At 55.7% G+C, this 15,667-nt stretch overlaps 2 protein-coding genes across 3 annotated transcripts in view; one reads left to right on the top strand and one right to left on the bottom strand.

The window, feature by feature from the left end:
• The first annotated feature begins 47 nt into the window (after positions 1 to 47).
• Positions 48 to 2,601, top strand: GPR3 (G protein-coupled receptor 3). Of its 2 annotated transcripts, none has more exons than XM_053998592.1 (2): positions 48 to 136; positions 745 to 2,601. In XM_053998592.1, the coding sequence occupies exon 2, from the start codon at positions 761 to 763 to the stop codon at positions 1,745 to 1,747; it is 987 nt and encodes a 328-aa protein (XP_053854567.1). In that variant the 5' UTR covers positions 48 to 136; positions 745 to 760; the 3' UTR covers positions 1,748 to 2,601. The 2 variants fall into 2 exon arrangements, with proteins under 2 accessions (XP_053854567.1, XP_053854566.1); XM_053998591.1 differs by having other exon boundaries at positions 54 to 136; positions 590 to 2,601.
• Positions 2,602 to 7,901: 5,300 nt separating this feature from the next.
• WASF2 (WASP family member 2) overlaps positions 7,902 to 15,667 on the bottom strand; it is a 32,437-nt gene continuing 24,671 nt past the window's right edge. The window contains 4 exon segments of the mRNA XM_053998590.1: positions 7,902 to 12,320; positions 12,744 to 12,847; positions 12,849 to 13,265; positions 15,057 to 15,212. Of these exon segments, the coding sequence (XP_053854565.1) occupies positions 12,163 to 12,320; positions 12,744 to 12,847; positions 12,849 to 13,265; positions 15,057 to 15,212 (835 nt within the window). The 3' untranslated portion in view covers positions 7,902 to 12,162.

Raw genomic sequence — 15,667 nt, forward strand, 5'->3', positions numbered from 1 at the left:
CGGGGCCGGGGGGGCCGTGAGTCACCGCCGAGCCCCGGCCCCCCCGGCCCCGCTCGGCGCTATAACTCGACGGCGCCCATGGCAGCGGCGCCCCGGCCGGGCAGTCCAGCGCAGCCTGGGCCCGGCATCCCGGCAGGTGAGTGCCCGGCACCAGGGGGGCACCGGCGGAGGGGGGAGCCCGCTCTGGCAGAGCGCCGCGCTAGGGGGAGGGTGGCGAGGGGCGGCCGGGCCCCCCAGAGCCCGTCCAGGGGCTGTGCTGCCCGCCCGGGGAGAGGCAGATCCCCCAGGGTAAAAAGGCCATGGTGGGGATAGGAGGGTGTCTGCTCCCGCTAGGGTGCTGATCGTGGGGGTAGGGTCACCCCTTTTACCTGCTGCTTGGGATCCCCTCACTTTGGCCCCGAACTCCTCGAGGGGGAGGGTGTTTTCCACTGCCAGTCCTGCTCCCCTGGATTTACCCATTAAAATCTTGCAATGCCCAACCCCCAGCAGCTAAGGCAGGCAGGAGCAGGGGTGGGGTGTGTGTGTGTGTGTGTTCCTTCCCCTTCATTCACCTATTTATTTTATTTTAGAACTAAAACATCTCATCCAGAAAAATCCCCTCGGAGCAAACAGCCAGCACGCCCTCAACCTCCACTGCTCTGCCCACCCTCCTGAAGACAACTTTTGGGGGCAGGCAGTACTGCCCACTCTGGGTGGCACAGGGGCAGCTGGTGGACAGCAGGTGCTGAGGGGCTGCTCTTGCAGGTCACCCTCCGCCATCATGATGGAGAAAGGGCCCCGCAACTCCAGCGAAGGCCAGCAAGGCTGGTTCTCAGCCAGGAATGGCAGTGGCAGCTCCTTGGATCTGGAGTCTATGGTGCAACCCCTTGCCTTGAACCCATGGGACGTTGTCCTCTGCATCTCGGGGACCATCATCTCCTGTGAGAACGCCATTGTGGTGGTGGTCATTTTCTACACCCCGGCTTTCCGCGCCCCGATGTTCCTCCTGATCGGCAGCTTGGCCACAGCCGACCTCCTGGCAGGTGTGGGGTTGATCCTGCACTTTGCCTTCGTGTACTTCATCCCGTCGGAAGCGGTCAACCTGCTCACCGTGGGGCTCCTGGTCACCTCCTTCACGGCCAGCGTCAGCAGCCTGCTGACCATCACCATCGACCGCTACCTGTCCCTCTACAACGCCCTAACCTACTACTCGGAGAGGACGGTCACCAGGACTTACATCATGCTGATTCTCACCTGGGGAGCCTCCATCTGCTACGGGCTGCTGCCCGTCATGGGCTGGAACTGCCTGAAGGAGCCCTCCGCCTGCAGCATCGTCAAACCACTGACCAAGAACCACCTCATCATCCTCTCCGCCTCCTTCCTCACGGTGTTCGCGGTGATGCTCCAGCTGTACGTGCAGATCTGTAGGATTGTGTGCCGGCACGCCCACCAGATCGCCGTCCAGCGGCACTTCCTGGCCAGCTCCCACTACGTCACCACCCGCAAGGGCATCGCCACCCTGGCCGTCATGCTGGGCACCTTCGCGTCCTGCTGGCTGCCCTTCGCCGTGTACGGGCTGCTGGGGGACTGCAGCTCCCCGGCCCTCTACACCTACGCCACCTTGCTCCCTGCCACCTACAACTCCATGCTGAACCCCATCATCTACGCCTTCAGGAACCAGGAGATCCAGAAAATGCTGTGGGCAGTGTGCTGCGGCTGCTTCTCCTCCATGCTGCCTTTCCGCTCCCGCTCCCCCAGTGACGTCTGATGTGCCCCCCCCCGGCATCTTTCACTTACCGATTCCAGCTGGGGGATTTGCTTTGATTCCCCCTTTTCATTCCCAGAGGCACATTGCAGGAGCTCTTGGAATCAAGCAGCTCTTCCCAGCCTCATCCTTTTTGGGCACAACCCCTTCTTTTCCTCTATTTTTCCACTTTTTGAATGGAGAGAAAGACGTATTTTTTATCTGTAATATAATCTATATTTATGAGTGAGAGAGAGGGGGCTGATCCTCATATTTCTTTAAAACTATTTATGATGCTTTATTTTTTTAAGGGTGGGGAAACACCAGGAATGTTCATCCCCCTCTTGTTTTTTTTTACAACCTTTTTATTTACCTCAGATAGTCAAAATATATTTTATACATTTGGGGAAGGGGAGGAGAGATTTGTTGCCAGAGGAGGAGGGACTCAACCCCCTCCCCCCCTTCTCCCAACGATCCATTTATTTATTTATTGGTATTTGAATTGTTATTTCATTTTATTTCCATGCCTCCCTCCTGCTGCCCAGCACTGGGCCCTGCTGCCCTCTAGTGCTCGCTGCCTTCAGGAGGGGGGCTGCTGGAGGCTCTGCACCCCCAAACCCACAAGTTTTGGGGTCCTCTGTGTGCTGCCACCCCACCTCATGGCACCCAGGGCTCCCCCTGCCAAAGCCTTTCTTTGCACTGGGATTGGATTTGCACATTTCTGGGCTGGAGAGATGGATGTGAAGGGGGCCCCTTGTGAAGGGGACCCCTGGGATGGGGATCCCCTGGGATGGGGACCCCCTGGGATGGGGACCCCTCTGGATGGGGACTTCTCAAGGGGTCAGGGTGGGGGGCTGCTTCTTGTTTACAACTCTGGCAAGGGGAATAAATTAATTTGTGGTATGAGGTGCGGCTGTTTGATGCTGGGGAGGGGCTGGGATGGTGTTTCCCGAGGGGGCAGAGAAGGCTGAGCTTCCCGAGTCTCACCAGGGCCATCCCCCTGCTCTGTTTCCCTGCTGCCGGGTAAGAGATGCCGAGTGACAGCGCTTCCCGCACCCATCACATCCTGTTAGTAGGAGCTGGCCTGGGGAGAGCAGCACTGAGGCCCCTGACCATCCTCATCCTCACAGCCCCAGCAGGCACAGGGGCTGCGTCCAGCTCTGCTGGTGATGTGTGACATGTCCCCCCACCCAGGGATGGCGAGGACTCATTCCCACTGTGGCCGTCCATTCGAGGGAACGGTGTCTGTGCCTCCATCTCTGCCCCCCAGTCCCTCTCCTGGTGAAGGGGGCACAGGGGGACCGTGCCCAGCACCCCCACACTGAAAGTCACTGCTCAAACAGGATCTGAACACCCATCCCTGCTGCCCCGGCTGCCTGCTGGTCGCGGGGAAGGCGGGGTTAATGATGGCAGAGCTAATTAGGGCAGCTTAGCCCCTCCGGTAGCAGCCTCTGCGCCCCCAGAGCCCCCTGTGCCCCTGCCCGCCCCCCTCGGGGAGAAGCAGGTTTCTCGCAGGCGTTTGTGCATCCGCAGACACGCCGAGATGTGGCAGAGCCCCGGGCTGGGAGCAGCCGGGCCCGGCTCGGTGCCGAGGGATGTGTGCGGCCCCCGAGGCTCCGTTTCACCTTGGGCTTGGGGAGTTGGTGGCAGCCCCGAGGGCTGGGGCTTTTTATTGCAAAGGAAATGAAGATTTCCCTCGGCTGAGCACTGGCAAAGGGCTGTGCTAGCAGGTGATGAGGGGAGATGGGGCTGGGAGGGCTGAAGGACCCACAGATTGTCCCCTGCTCTCCCTGGACTGGGCTCAGCGCTGGGGACGGGGAATTTCGGGCTCCTCCTGTCCCCAGTGAGGTTAAGCTGGAGGTGTTCATTCTACCCCAGAGCTCAGCTGAGATCCCTCAGGAAATAATTCCCAAGCCTACCTCCCCGAGCAGTGAAAAATCCCATAATTCCCAGCTCTGCTGTGTTCACGGGCAGTTTTTACCTGGTGATTCTTATGTCAACATCACATGGCAGCTGAAACTGCTTTTCTCTCCCTCGTGCCTCCCCTGCTGATGTCTTCAGAGGGAGCTTCTCCACGGTGTGCAAGCCCATCCAGTTCCTCCCACTCTCTGGGGTCCCTGTCACTTCCCCTGGGGACAGGGTGACACACCAGAGGGTGCAAGGCACAAAGGCAGCACCATTCAGGTCTGCTGGAAGCCCTCCTCAGGCTCCCACCCACCACAGCCAGCAGTGGGGGTGGGCACAGGGCTACAGCCCCCCCTTCCCAGCTCCTGGCAGGGCTGTGCCGCTGCTGGTGAGCTCCCCAGACTGACTGGGGGCATGCAGAGGGCTCAGGAGCTGCGGTGACCCACAGTGACAGCATGGCATCAAAAGCCATCACAGCTCAGGCCCAGGCGTTTCCCCAGGACCAGAAATTTGGGAGCTGTGGGAGCTGAGCCCTCACTGAATCCTTGTCACCACCACCCCAAGAATGTCACCCTCAGCCCCGTCCCCTGCTGCCACCACGGTGGCCATGGCCCAGCTCCGTGTGTCCCCTTCCCAGGTGGGAGAGGCACCCTTTGGCTCCTACCTGTGTCCGGTTCCCTGCAGGATGGATGAGGGAAGCCCGGGTAGAGCACGGGCTGGAGGAAGGCACGGCCCAACCTTCCCAGCACTCCAGCGAGCCCAGAGCCATTCCTGGCTGCTCCGGGCCTTTGGGGGATGATGGAGCAGGCACAGGGTGGGGAGATACAGCAGGGCCCAGCCTGCTCCCTTTTTGAGTCAAGAAAGATGCAGAAAGTGAAGCTATAAAAAAGAGTCAAATCCATCCAAGACGGTGCCAGAGTGCTGAGCAGCCACCCCCATGCCAGGGATGTGCAGGAGAGGCTTGGGAAGGACCAACAGCCCAACTTTGGGGTTAAAATATGAGCTAAGAGACGTGGGCACGGCCTCACCCCAGCTGTGCTCGCACATCTGGCAGGGCCAGCCCTTCCCAGGCTCCCAGCAGATGCTGCAAGCACAGGCAGCTTTTGCCTCCAAGGGCTGCCCGTGCTGCAGTGCAGGCAGGGGGGCGGGTTGGGGTTTGCTCCCCGTCTCTGGTGTGAGCAGCCCTGGTCCTGCTGGCAGCAGGGGGGCTCAGATCTGGCTCCAAGCACTTGCCCTTGGAAACCATGCAGGTGAGAAAGCTGGCAGCACCCACAACAGAGCCAGGGCTGGTCCCAAACCACCCTGCTCCAGCCCTGTTGCCAAAACCACCGGGGTTTTGCCAGATGGGAGGAGGGAAGGAGGTTGCTGCTACTGCAAAACCTCCCCCTGGCACCCTGAACCCCAAGTGCCCTGCCTGGGACACAGCCAAGAGCTGCCCTTCCCCACACCCCATCCCAGGGATGGGTCTCTGCTCTCAGTGCCTTGCTGGAGTGCCCATGATGGGACCACGAGTCCTGATGTACCTCCTCCTGCACCACCCTGGGACCCCCGGGCCATGGGGATGGCTGGCAGCTCCAGTTATGGGCCTGGGTTACATTTAAATGAGAAACCTCAGCCCTAGCTTGGGGGATTTTGTTTCCTTGGAAGCGGCAGCAGGCAGGAAATGAAGAAAACATGGCCCTGCTGTAAGTGTTTTACCAAATGCTGGAGGCAGCAGGAGGCATTTCCCGGCACAGCTCGGCCTCGAGCATTGTCCCCGGCTACCACCACAGCCATGGCTCTGGAGGCAGCCGATGGTGCTTCCCAGGGAGGGAAGTCTGTCTGAAAGGGCTGTGCTTGGTGGGAAACAGCAGAGTTCAAGGAGAGGGGGTCAGCAGCCTCCTGTTTTATCCCTGTCACCCAATGCGATGCAGAAGGCGGCTTTGTGCCACAAACCCACGGCTGCGCAGGGACCCGGGGCCAGCAGGACCCTCTGCTCTCCACAGGAAGCTCCCAGAGGACCAGGCTACCATGCTGGCTCAGAGCTGGGGCTTTGTCTGACTGGATGGGGAGAGTAATTCAGCCCTGGCCACCTCCCCAGCTCCTGCCTTAAGCCCTGGCCATGCCAGCACTGGCCTTTGCAGAGCGGCTGAGCCCGGCGCAGAGCTGCTGCCCTGCCAGACTGCAGAAACTTGAGCTCCAAATAACATAATTCCTCTGGCACCCCGTGGTTATTTGTGAGCTGCTGTGAGCAGATGGAAGAGTTACAGATAAAGCCATCCGCAGCACGGGAGCCGATTGCCTTCCCCACACAACCGCGTAGGCAACGGCAAAGGCAGGGAGGAGGAGAGAAAAACCCACCAGGCAGCAACAGTGCGAGAGAGGAGTCAGCCATTTCTGAGGGGCTGAGCTGCCATCTCAGCACACCTACGTGTGAGGAACAGGGACTTTCTGCTGGCACTGGGCCCTTCCCAGGATGCTGGAAGAGGGTAGTGCTCTCCCACCACCCATGGCTGCTTGGCCAGGGACAGCAGCATGAGTCGGGGGTGACATTGGCACAGTGGAGCGCTGCCACACACTGGGAGAGCAGGCTGTTAACGCTGATCCGAGCTGGCAGCGCCTGCACTTGCTTCGGTCCCAGAGGGGGAATTAAGGGAGAGAAGCTGACGTCAGTGGTGGAAAGGACACACAGCCCACTCGTCCAAGGCAGCCAGCAGCATCTTCTGGGTGTTGCTAACACCACCTTGAAGGAGAAAATTAAATAGGTCTTTGGAGACGGGGGCTCCTGTGAAGCTGCAGCCTGGCCAGCTGTGATCCTGTGCCGAGTCATGTGGAAGAGACAGACAGGCACGGAGAGGGATCAAAGGCCGGGGCCAAGGTGGGTGTGCCAAGGCTGCGGAGCTGTGGAGACACTGCCCCACCTGCGGCAGCAAAGTGCTGCTCACGGACAGGGCTGAGGCTCACACAATCAATCACTGCTGGCCTTCTCCTCCCTGCACCCAGCTAAACCTCAGTCTCCAGGAGCTTCCCAGCTCCATCTCCCTGTGGGTTACCCAGGAAGGCAGATCTGGAACTATGATTTCCCTGTTGTTTAGGGAGTTAAACCAGCACAAAACTCACCAACACCCTCCAAATTCTGACAACGACTTCCAAGGGCTGTCGCTCCAAAAGCACAAGGCTACCTGTTGTCCTGCACCCCAGAAAAGCAAAGGTACCACCTGGCCACAGCCACGCCCATCCAAAGGCAGCCAGGAGCTCCAGTTGCTCCTCCTCAGCTCCAGATGGAGCCAAGAGCTGGGACATGCAGCTCGAGGGAGTGTGGAAGCCCAGAGCTCCCTCCTTCCCCTGCCCTCTGCGCCCCTGCACGACTAAAGGCCTTGCCTGTTCAGGAGCTGGCAAGGCCAATTAATCTAATGAGGTTTTGCAGCCAGGGACCATTGTCAGCCAAGAAAGGCACAGCGCTGCGGAGCGAGGCACCGGTGTCTCCTAAAGCCAAGGGAATTTGGCAGAGCAAAGCCGGCAGTAAAAACAGGGACGAGGAACAGCAGGGACAGAGCCTTTTGTTGCTTTTCACCAACCAGCAAGAAAACAGAGCCCCACAGAGCGAGGCCAGACGAGGCACCTGAGCTCAGGGCCAGCAGCCACCACTGCCAGGCACATTCACTGCACGAGGGAGCTGGAGCTGTGAAATGGAGGCAAAAGGCTGCTGCAGCCCCTTCCCGGCCCAGCTGCAGCAACTCTGCTCTGCAAGATGGAGCCCGGGTTCATTTCCTATGGCAGGGAGGGCTGCAGGGAGGCTGCTCCTTGGTGGAGCTTCCTTGGTGCTGTGACCCTCAAATTCCCACTGGTAATAGCCCTCAGCCCACCTCGGCATGGAAAAGGTGTCTGTGCCTATGGTGTTTGCCGGACAGTTCAGGATGCGCCAGCATTCCTTGGCCTCTGCCTGGGCAGCTCCATGGACACGGCGCTTCCCAAGGGACACCCTGGTAGCTGCACTGAGGACACAAGGACAGGCACGACTGGCTCAGGTAGCCCTGCACCTCCCACACTCCCAGGAATGAGCTAGGCTTGCCCAGAGCACCTGTGGCTGCTCCATCCCTGGAGTGTCCAAGGCCAGGATGGACATGGCTTGGAGCAGCCTGGGATAGTGGAAGGTGTCCCTGCCCGTGGAATGAGATGAGCTTTAAGGTCCCTTCCAGCCCAAACCTTTCCATGACTCCAAGTCACACACAAAGCCACAGCAGCCCCTGTGCCAGGCCCAGGCTCACACCCCCCAGTAACACACACAGGCACCGACGGGATAGAAAGATTTTATCAAGTTTTTAAAAAGAATCAAAAAAATTATTACTTTTTTTTTTTTTATACACGTACATTACAAAATATTTGCAGTTGGGATCTTCATCCAGGGGTTACTGAGCTGATTATTAAAAACAACAAAACAAAGCAGCAGGAAATCTGGCTTATACAGCAACCGACAGGGGAAAGCACAGACATTACACGGGAATACAGAAGGCAGGGAGTCTGCACTGGGATGTGCAAGGATGGACCAGGGGTGGGCTGTGATCCCCCACACCCACTGCCTCCCTGCAGAGTCCGGCCATCAGTGTTTATTTTGCAGGGGTAAAAAAAAAATCCTGAAAAATCTACAGTATTTTTCTCACATATTTGGGGTTTTTCGTCCTTTTTTCGTCTTTCTAAGCAGAGTTTCACTGCTGAAACTCCTTTGGTCTGAAGTGAGGAACCCCCTGCACCCTGAGAGTATCCATCAAACGTTGCCCTTCCGACCTTCAGCCTGGCTGGATCTGTGGAGGGCATTTTCCATCCCTCCACTCCCACCTTATCTCCTGCTCAGCAATAAACCCCTAAGATATAAGTGGAATAATTACTCTTATAAATATATTTATATCATGTAGGAAAATAAGGCACTTCAGGAGGGGTTACAGCTTGTCTAATTCTATGACATTCTAACCAGGAAGAAAAATGGGTTAGTTTCTGAAGTGAATTAAAATTAATTTTTATGTTAATACAGTAATAAAAACATCGGATCCACTTCCACTTCAAGGCTTTGTTTAAAAAGGAAGAGAAGAAAGCACCCCCGAAATCCAACAGCAGTGAAATCTGGCCCAGGGTAGCATCATCTGCCCTGCCAGGCAGCTCCGTTCCAGAACCCCTCCAGGGCAGGGACTTCCAAAAGAAACACGTTAAATAAGTTCACGTTCTGAAAAAAAAAAATATATAAAATCCAATCTACCCTTTCCCTGAAATGACATTCCGCACCATTCCTCAGCCATCTGGGACCTCCAGGAGTCCCCTCCCCGGTGCTGGCCTGGTGCTTTGGCTCTGATAAGGAGAGGAGAAGCGGTGAAGGTCACCGGCTGCGGCTCCGGGCTGAGCCCGGGGAGCCAGGACGAGGCTTTCCCAGCGAGGGGAAGGGGGGCGGCGGGGGAGAGGCTGCCGGCGGCAGCAGCCAAGCACTGCGGGCGAGGACACCGGGAGAATGTTTAACCAGGGAAGGGAAGGCAGCCGTGCCTGCCCGGACCTGCAGCCCCGAGCCAGCAGCTCCCAGGATGGGCAGAATGGCTGCTCGGGGGAGCGGGAGGCTGCTCGGGGGGAGCACAGCTTGGGGGGAGCACAGTTCGTGCCCTGGGCTTCGGGAAATGCCTGAGGTTCACCCCAGCCCCACGAAAGGGGAGGAAGGAGTGAGAGCCCCCAACATGAGGGCAAAGGTGGTAGGACAGCCCTGCACTTCCAGCACAGCTGCTCTGTCTTGCAAAGGTTGGTTTTGGCACCTCTCCTCCTCCCCTACTGCTTTCAAAAACATCAAGCTCCTTTGGTGGCCCAGAGCTCTGCGATTTTGCAAGGATACTCAGAGATGGTCCCTCTGTAGAGCAGCTGTTTCTCAGGGATCCCCACATAGGCTAAGGCAAGCAAAGATTTAGTGAGAAAAAAAAAAAAAAAAAAAAAAAAAAAAAAAAAAAAAAAAAAAAAAAAAAAAAAAAAAAAAAAAAAAAAAAAAAAAAAAAAAAAGCAGGGATCAAAGGAGATTTAAAAAAACATTCCAACAACCAACCTCCCCCACCTGTCCACAACCCCTCTCTTTAGGATCCTGCAGTTTTGATGCCTGCCCTGGGATGGGATTTGGGAGCAGAGGGTGTTTCCAGCAGGCTTGCAGGGACAAGGCAGTGTCCCTCCCGCTGCCTGGAGGCCAGAGGAACCACCTCCACCCGCGGCCCTGCCCACACAGCAGCATCCTTGTGCAATAGGCAGTGTGAGGGACGTGTCCCCAGTGCTCCAGGCATGGCCCTGCCTGACACACCATCCATCGGGGCTCAGGGAATATGGCACTTCTTGGTATTTCAGGTGACAGAAGACTCACCTCCCCTCTCCCAACAAGGGCTAAGTCTAGTTAATGCAATCTCAAATTTAGCCAGGTTTGGCATTTGCGGGCTCCTCACTCCCGTGTGTGATCCTGCTGTCAGCCCAGGTTAGCTCAGGGCCTGTTTTTCCTGGGAACCTGTCTCTCAGAGCAGCTGGAGGAGGATGCTCTCAGAAAGAGCAGCAGAACGAGGCAGTGCCTCTCTCATCCCCTCACCCAGCTTGCAGCAACCATCCCTTTGCATTTCCAAGTCTCTCCACTGCACCACGGCTCACCTGCACTCCAGGGGTTTTTTCCCTCTTCCAGAACCTGGCACTGTGCTGCTCAGATGCTCCCAGTCCATGGGGATGCCCGGCTGCCCACACCCCCTGCAACCTGCCTGCCAACAAAACCCGATGGCACTGCCACCCAGGGAATCTCCGGGGCCCCACTGGGTCCCAGCTTGATCTGCACCCCTGAGCCCATCCTCCAGGCCACCTCTGCCCTGGCCAAGATTAACACATACACACACACAAACACACAAGGAATCAGCAAGAACTCGATGGCACAAGCTGAAGCCATCAATCAACTCCCAAGCAGGATTTCCAGCCAGCCTCGGGAAGGGCCCAGCGTTCCAGGTATCAGTAACATCATTAAAGGAGGCGAGGCAGGGAAGAGAGACAGGCACAGGCTGGTGAAATACTTTAGGAAAGGCAAAAAGATGGGAGAGTTGGTCTTAGTGGGACACACATCCCACAACAGCTGGACCCATAACCTCAAAAAGGCTTTGGAATTGTTTTTTGCATGACCCTTACTGAGTCATGTCCAAATTAAAATACACATAGGGTATCTGGGTTAGATTTCCAAGATATGCTCATATTCTATGTAAGGTAACATAAAACAGCAATAAAACCGAGGTCGGCTAGTTCAAATTCCCCATTTTCCCCTGCCAGTACTGGATCTATAGTGAGCAGCCTGGGAATTAATTCACAGGGTTAGTGAGGAGAAAAAATGTTCTCTTAAAATTAACGGATGAATTATAATAACAAAATTAGGGTAGGTTAGGTCTGATGTAACTGATGGGCAACTCAGTTCACACACACCATGTTATTAGGCACACAAACTCCCCTCCCTAGGGGGAAGGGAGAAGAAGCAAAGGCAATACCAGCATTTAAGTCCCTGTGTTAAAAATACAGTCACCCCACTAAAAAAAAGCACCTCTCAAACTGCCCTGGTAGGCCAAAGACCACCACAGTGCCTGGTGTTCAGAGAACCCCTCCCCACCCCACCTCCCTGTCTTAGGCACTGGATTTGGAATTTTAAAACACAATCTCAGCATGAATTGGAGAAAATCAGCCTGGCGAGGCCTGGCCACTGCTCAGAGCTGACTACGGATGTGTCTCAGTGGGGCAGTGGCTCTGCTTTCCCAAGAGTGGGAAGCTGAGCAAGCATCCTGCCCCAGTTTTACATCCCTCTGTGCAAGTCTCCTCTTGGCAAAGCAGTCCAGGAGATTTATGGAAGGTAAAGGCAGCTTCTAAAATAAAAAAGTCCCTCCTTACACTGCACCCAAGGCACTCAGCAGCCTTGGAGCTGGGAAGCGCACCCCACACAGGGTGATCTGGAATTAACACTCAGGGGTCGGGGGGAAAGAATTGTGCACTATTGCCAAAAACCTGATTCTTTGACAGTGGGATGCAGCAGAGAACTGACATTTAAAGCCCATTTTCTTGCAGCACTACCAGTATTCACTGGCAAGGAAGAGCCATCAGATCAACTGTCTGCTGTTGCACTGAGAAAGCCAGCTGAAAATGTCCTTCATCCAAAAGGCCACATGGCCACAACAGGATCATCCATCTTTACTTTAAAAATCCCTCAGGATGGAGGGTTTATATGTGCTCTGCCTGGTGGCATCAAAAATCTGGAGGTTTAGCTCTCTTTTAAATAAGCAACCGTTACACCCCCTCCAGCTAAATCCCAGCGCCGCATCCTCAGTGTCCGTGAGGAGACCTTTTGGAAAGGCAGAGCACGAAGTCCTGCCAAAGCTGGAGGGGGAGAGAGAGGGGAGATATGCTGCTGGTTGTCTGAAAACCCTTGGCACATCTTTGGTTACAGGGTGAAAAGGATGTGGTGTGAGGTTTGGCCACCTGATTCTGTAAGAAGCAAACCCAGGAGAGAAGGGAAGGAGGGGGTGGGAGCGTGGCTAATCCGACCATTCGTCCTCATCGAACTCGGAGGAGTCGTCCTCGGAGTCGCTGTATTCCACTGCGATGCGGCGGGACAGGATAGTGGCCACGTCGTTGCCCACAACATCCCGCTTCTCCTGCTCCCGCTGCTCCTCCACCTTGCGCAGCTGGAAGCCTGTTGGGGAGAAGGGAACAGAGGGGATCATGCTGAGGGCTTGGTCACACTGAAATCCCCCTTTGTCACAGTGCTCTGAGTGAGGCAGGCTGGGTGTGTTGGGGTAACGCCATTGGTGACAGCCAGGACAGGCTGGGTGGGGAGGTGGAATGGGAAGCAAATCCTTTCTGTGCCCCTCCACAGGCTAACCCCATTGCTGCACCTTCCCCCACAAACGTGGATCACACCAATTCTGACACTGCCATCTCCAGAAGTGCTGGGGGAAGCGTAAAACCCAGCAAGGTGCTCATGAGGGTGGGGAGACAAGGAGGGACCACAAGGGACAAGCCTTGAGCAGCAAGGCAGTCACACTGCTCCCAGGAGACAGCTCCCAAGGGTTTTCCAGAGGCAAAGGAGAGCGCTGGCCTGGAAACACAGCCTTACCTTGCCGAATAGCCGAAAGCAGATCACTCCTGGCATCGCTCACCGCAGGCAAGGATGACTTGAGCTTGGATGTGGAGGTGTCAGAGGGTGGAGGGGGGGGGTGGGGGGCCATCCAGGCTGCTGGAAGCCAGGGGGGGTGGGCCCGGAGGAGGCGGAGGCGGCGGCGGGGGCGGCGCAATCCCAGTGCCCGGCTGCGGCAGCGGAGCTGGGAGAACACTGGAATAGTCGACTGCTGGAGGAGGTGGGGGAGGTGGAGGGGCAGCAAACTCAGGGTGAGGGGGGAAAGAGGGGGGTGAGGGTGGCGGGGGGGTTCCCGGGGAGGGGAAGCCCATGGGAGGTGGTGGAGGGGGGGTGTTTTCCATTAGTGGTGGTGGTGGAGGAGGAGCTGGAGGGGGAGCAAAGCCCGGCCTGGCTGCGGAGGGCGATCCGATCGGAGGAGCTGGTGGTGGGTGGCTTGGGCTAACCAGGCTGGATCGTTTGGGCCCTCCAGAACCAGAACCTCTTTGGTTGTCTACAGGATAGCTGTGGCAACAGAATGAGAGAGACAGGGAATCAGCCCTGGGGCCAGATCAGACTGTACAGTCTCCATGTTAATGCAAATCATGTGTGTTTGCTGCAGTCCAGACAAAAAAATCCAAGTTCCAGCTTTATGTGATGTTTCCATAAGACCTCACTCCTTGGTTTTAGTTCCCTTGCACTGTTTCTTTTGGCCTACACCTCCAGAAAACAGAAAGCTTCTAGGGATGGCAGGAATGTTGTCCTCCATCCCATCTCCGAGGCTGACAAGAACATGAGCCACCTCACCTCTGTCAGAGGCCAGGCAGGCACGTCCGAGCTCGGAGCAGCTCCAGAGCCCCTGCCATCGCCCCTCCTCGCCGAGGTCAGGCCCGTGACACGCCAGGCAGGGATCAGGGATGTCTGCCGGAATAAACTGCACGAGGAGGGTGGGGGTGCCAGGAAAGTGTACGCTCAGAACACCTGCTGGGAATGGATCTCCTCCCTGGATTCCACAGCTCGGAGTTGGAGCGCAACAGCCATGTCTCAGAGCTTGCCGTGGGGAGTGAAGGGGAGGACATGGGAACCCAACGCACTCTTATTGAAAACACCAAGGCATGAGGGACTGAATATCCCATTATGGAGGCTCTGTTCATCCCACAGGACTCCACTGCCCATGTGACAGTGTGACATCCTGTGCAAGGGAAGCCCAAACTGAGACCTCCTTCCATGGCAAGACAGAAAAATAAGGTATATTTGCCACAAAAACATCAGCATTTTTAACAGTGCTGATCCAAAACAGACTCCCGGAGATCAAATCTACCTCCCAGGGTTCCTTAAAAACAACCATCAAAACAAAGCCACAAGAGGGGAGATCTGTGGTGTTGGGCAGAGATCTAAGCAACTGCATAAGGCAGTGAGAGCTTCATCTGAGAGCTCATGTCTGCTCCACCCAAGAGGCACAGGCTGCAGAGTGCAGTGCTGGGTCTCTCTGACACATCAGAAGAGCCTTTGCTGCAGTCTTGCTGCCTTTGGATAAGATGGAGTGAAGCCAAGCAGCCCTGTCTATCAGACAGACTTTCTCTTGTTCCTCTTGACTCTGTTCTAATGTCTTAAAAAAAAAGTCCACTCTTGTTTCGCCCTTTGCGTCTTGAGCCACTGCTGGACCGTAACTCTCATCTCTGGAGGTGCCTGGGAGTCACCATTTCATTCAATCCAAAGTAAATGACCTGAACTTGCACCCAAGTCTCTGGGAAGGAGGCAGCTGCTGTGCTCAAGTCCTTGAAACTTAAATACATCTCCATCTCCAGTGCCCACATCGTGCATTTCTCACAGATCAGAGCAAAAGAGGTTAAAGAAGCTGTTCTTTGCAAAGCTCTGCCATGGAATATCCTGAGTAGGAAGGGACTCACAAGGATCATCATATTCAAGGCCTGGGCCTGCACAGGACACCCCCAGGAATTCCACTATGTGCCTGAGAGCGTTGTGCAAAAGGAACATAAGGAACATGCTATGGAACAACCATTGGAAAACCATGGCAATGGGGCCAAGCCATTCACTGGGACACTGCTGTGGAATAAATCCACTCTAGTTCTCCCCTTCTGCCTGGGAATGGTGATGGTGGCTGGGATCCATGGAGAGCTGTGCTGCCTGTGCCTCTGTCCCTGCCTGCAGTTGCACTTCCCTTCCAGACAGGAGCATTCTGGTTCCCATACAACACCCATTAGGAAGTTCTGCTGAACTATCTCAGCCTGTCTCATGTCATCCTTTTACACCACCTACTACTCCTTGGTGACAGAAGGGATCCCGTAGGCTTACCTAAATTCCACCGGGGGTGGAGGCAGGCTGTCATCTGGGAAAGAGGGAGGTGGTGGCACAATAGAGTCAGTCTGTGGCGGTGGCGGGTAGCAGTTCCCATCCATGCTTTCGTTGGAGCCGATGCTGCCGTTCTGATACACCATGTTGGAGGGGTACCTGGGAAAAGCAAGATAAAGAGTTTGTTTATAGAACTCAAGGCAATGTCTAAAGCTCATTTTTTCCCCAGAGAGTTGTCCAGAGAGGTTCGCTGCCCCTGGATCCCTGGAATGTCCAAGGCCAGGTTGGACGGGGCTTGGAACTACCTGGTCTAGTGGAAGGCGTCCCTGCCCATGGCAGTGGGTGGAACTGGATGGACTTTAAGGCCCTTTCCAACCCAAATCAATCCATGATTTTACATCATTTAAAAAAAACCTTTACTTCTCAGAGACTGCTATATTGAGAACTACATACACCTGTATGTATTTGCTCAATGTAATTCTGTGGCTAAAATTTGCTCAGGTGCTGCCCTGTTTATGGCTGCTGCACACCAGAACAGCAGGAGTATGTGTTTTAATAAACAAGCAAACACCTGAATAAATGCATTTTTCTTTAACACTTGATTTTGTAAAAGC

Source organism: Vidua macroura, chromosome 25 (assembly GCF_024509145.1).
Source record: "Vidua macroura isolate BioBank_ID:100142 chromosome 25, ASM2450914v1, whole genome shotgun sequence".
Lineage (NCBI taxonomy): Eukaryota > Metazoa > Chordata > Aves > Passeriformes > Viduidae > Vidua > Vidua macroura.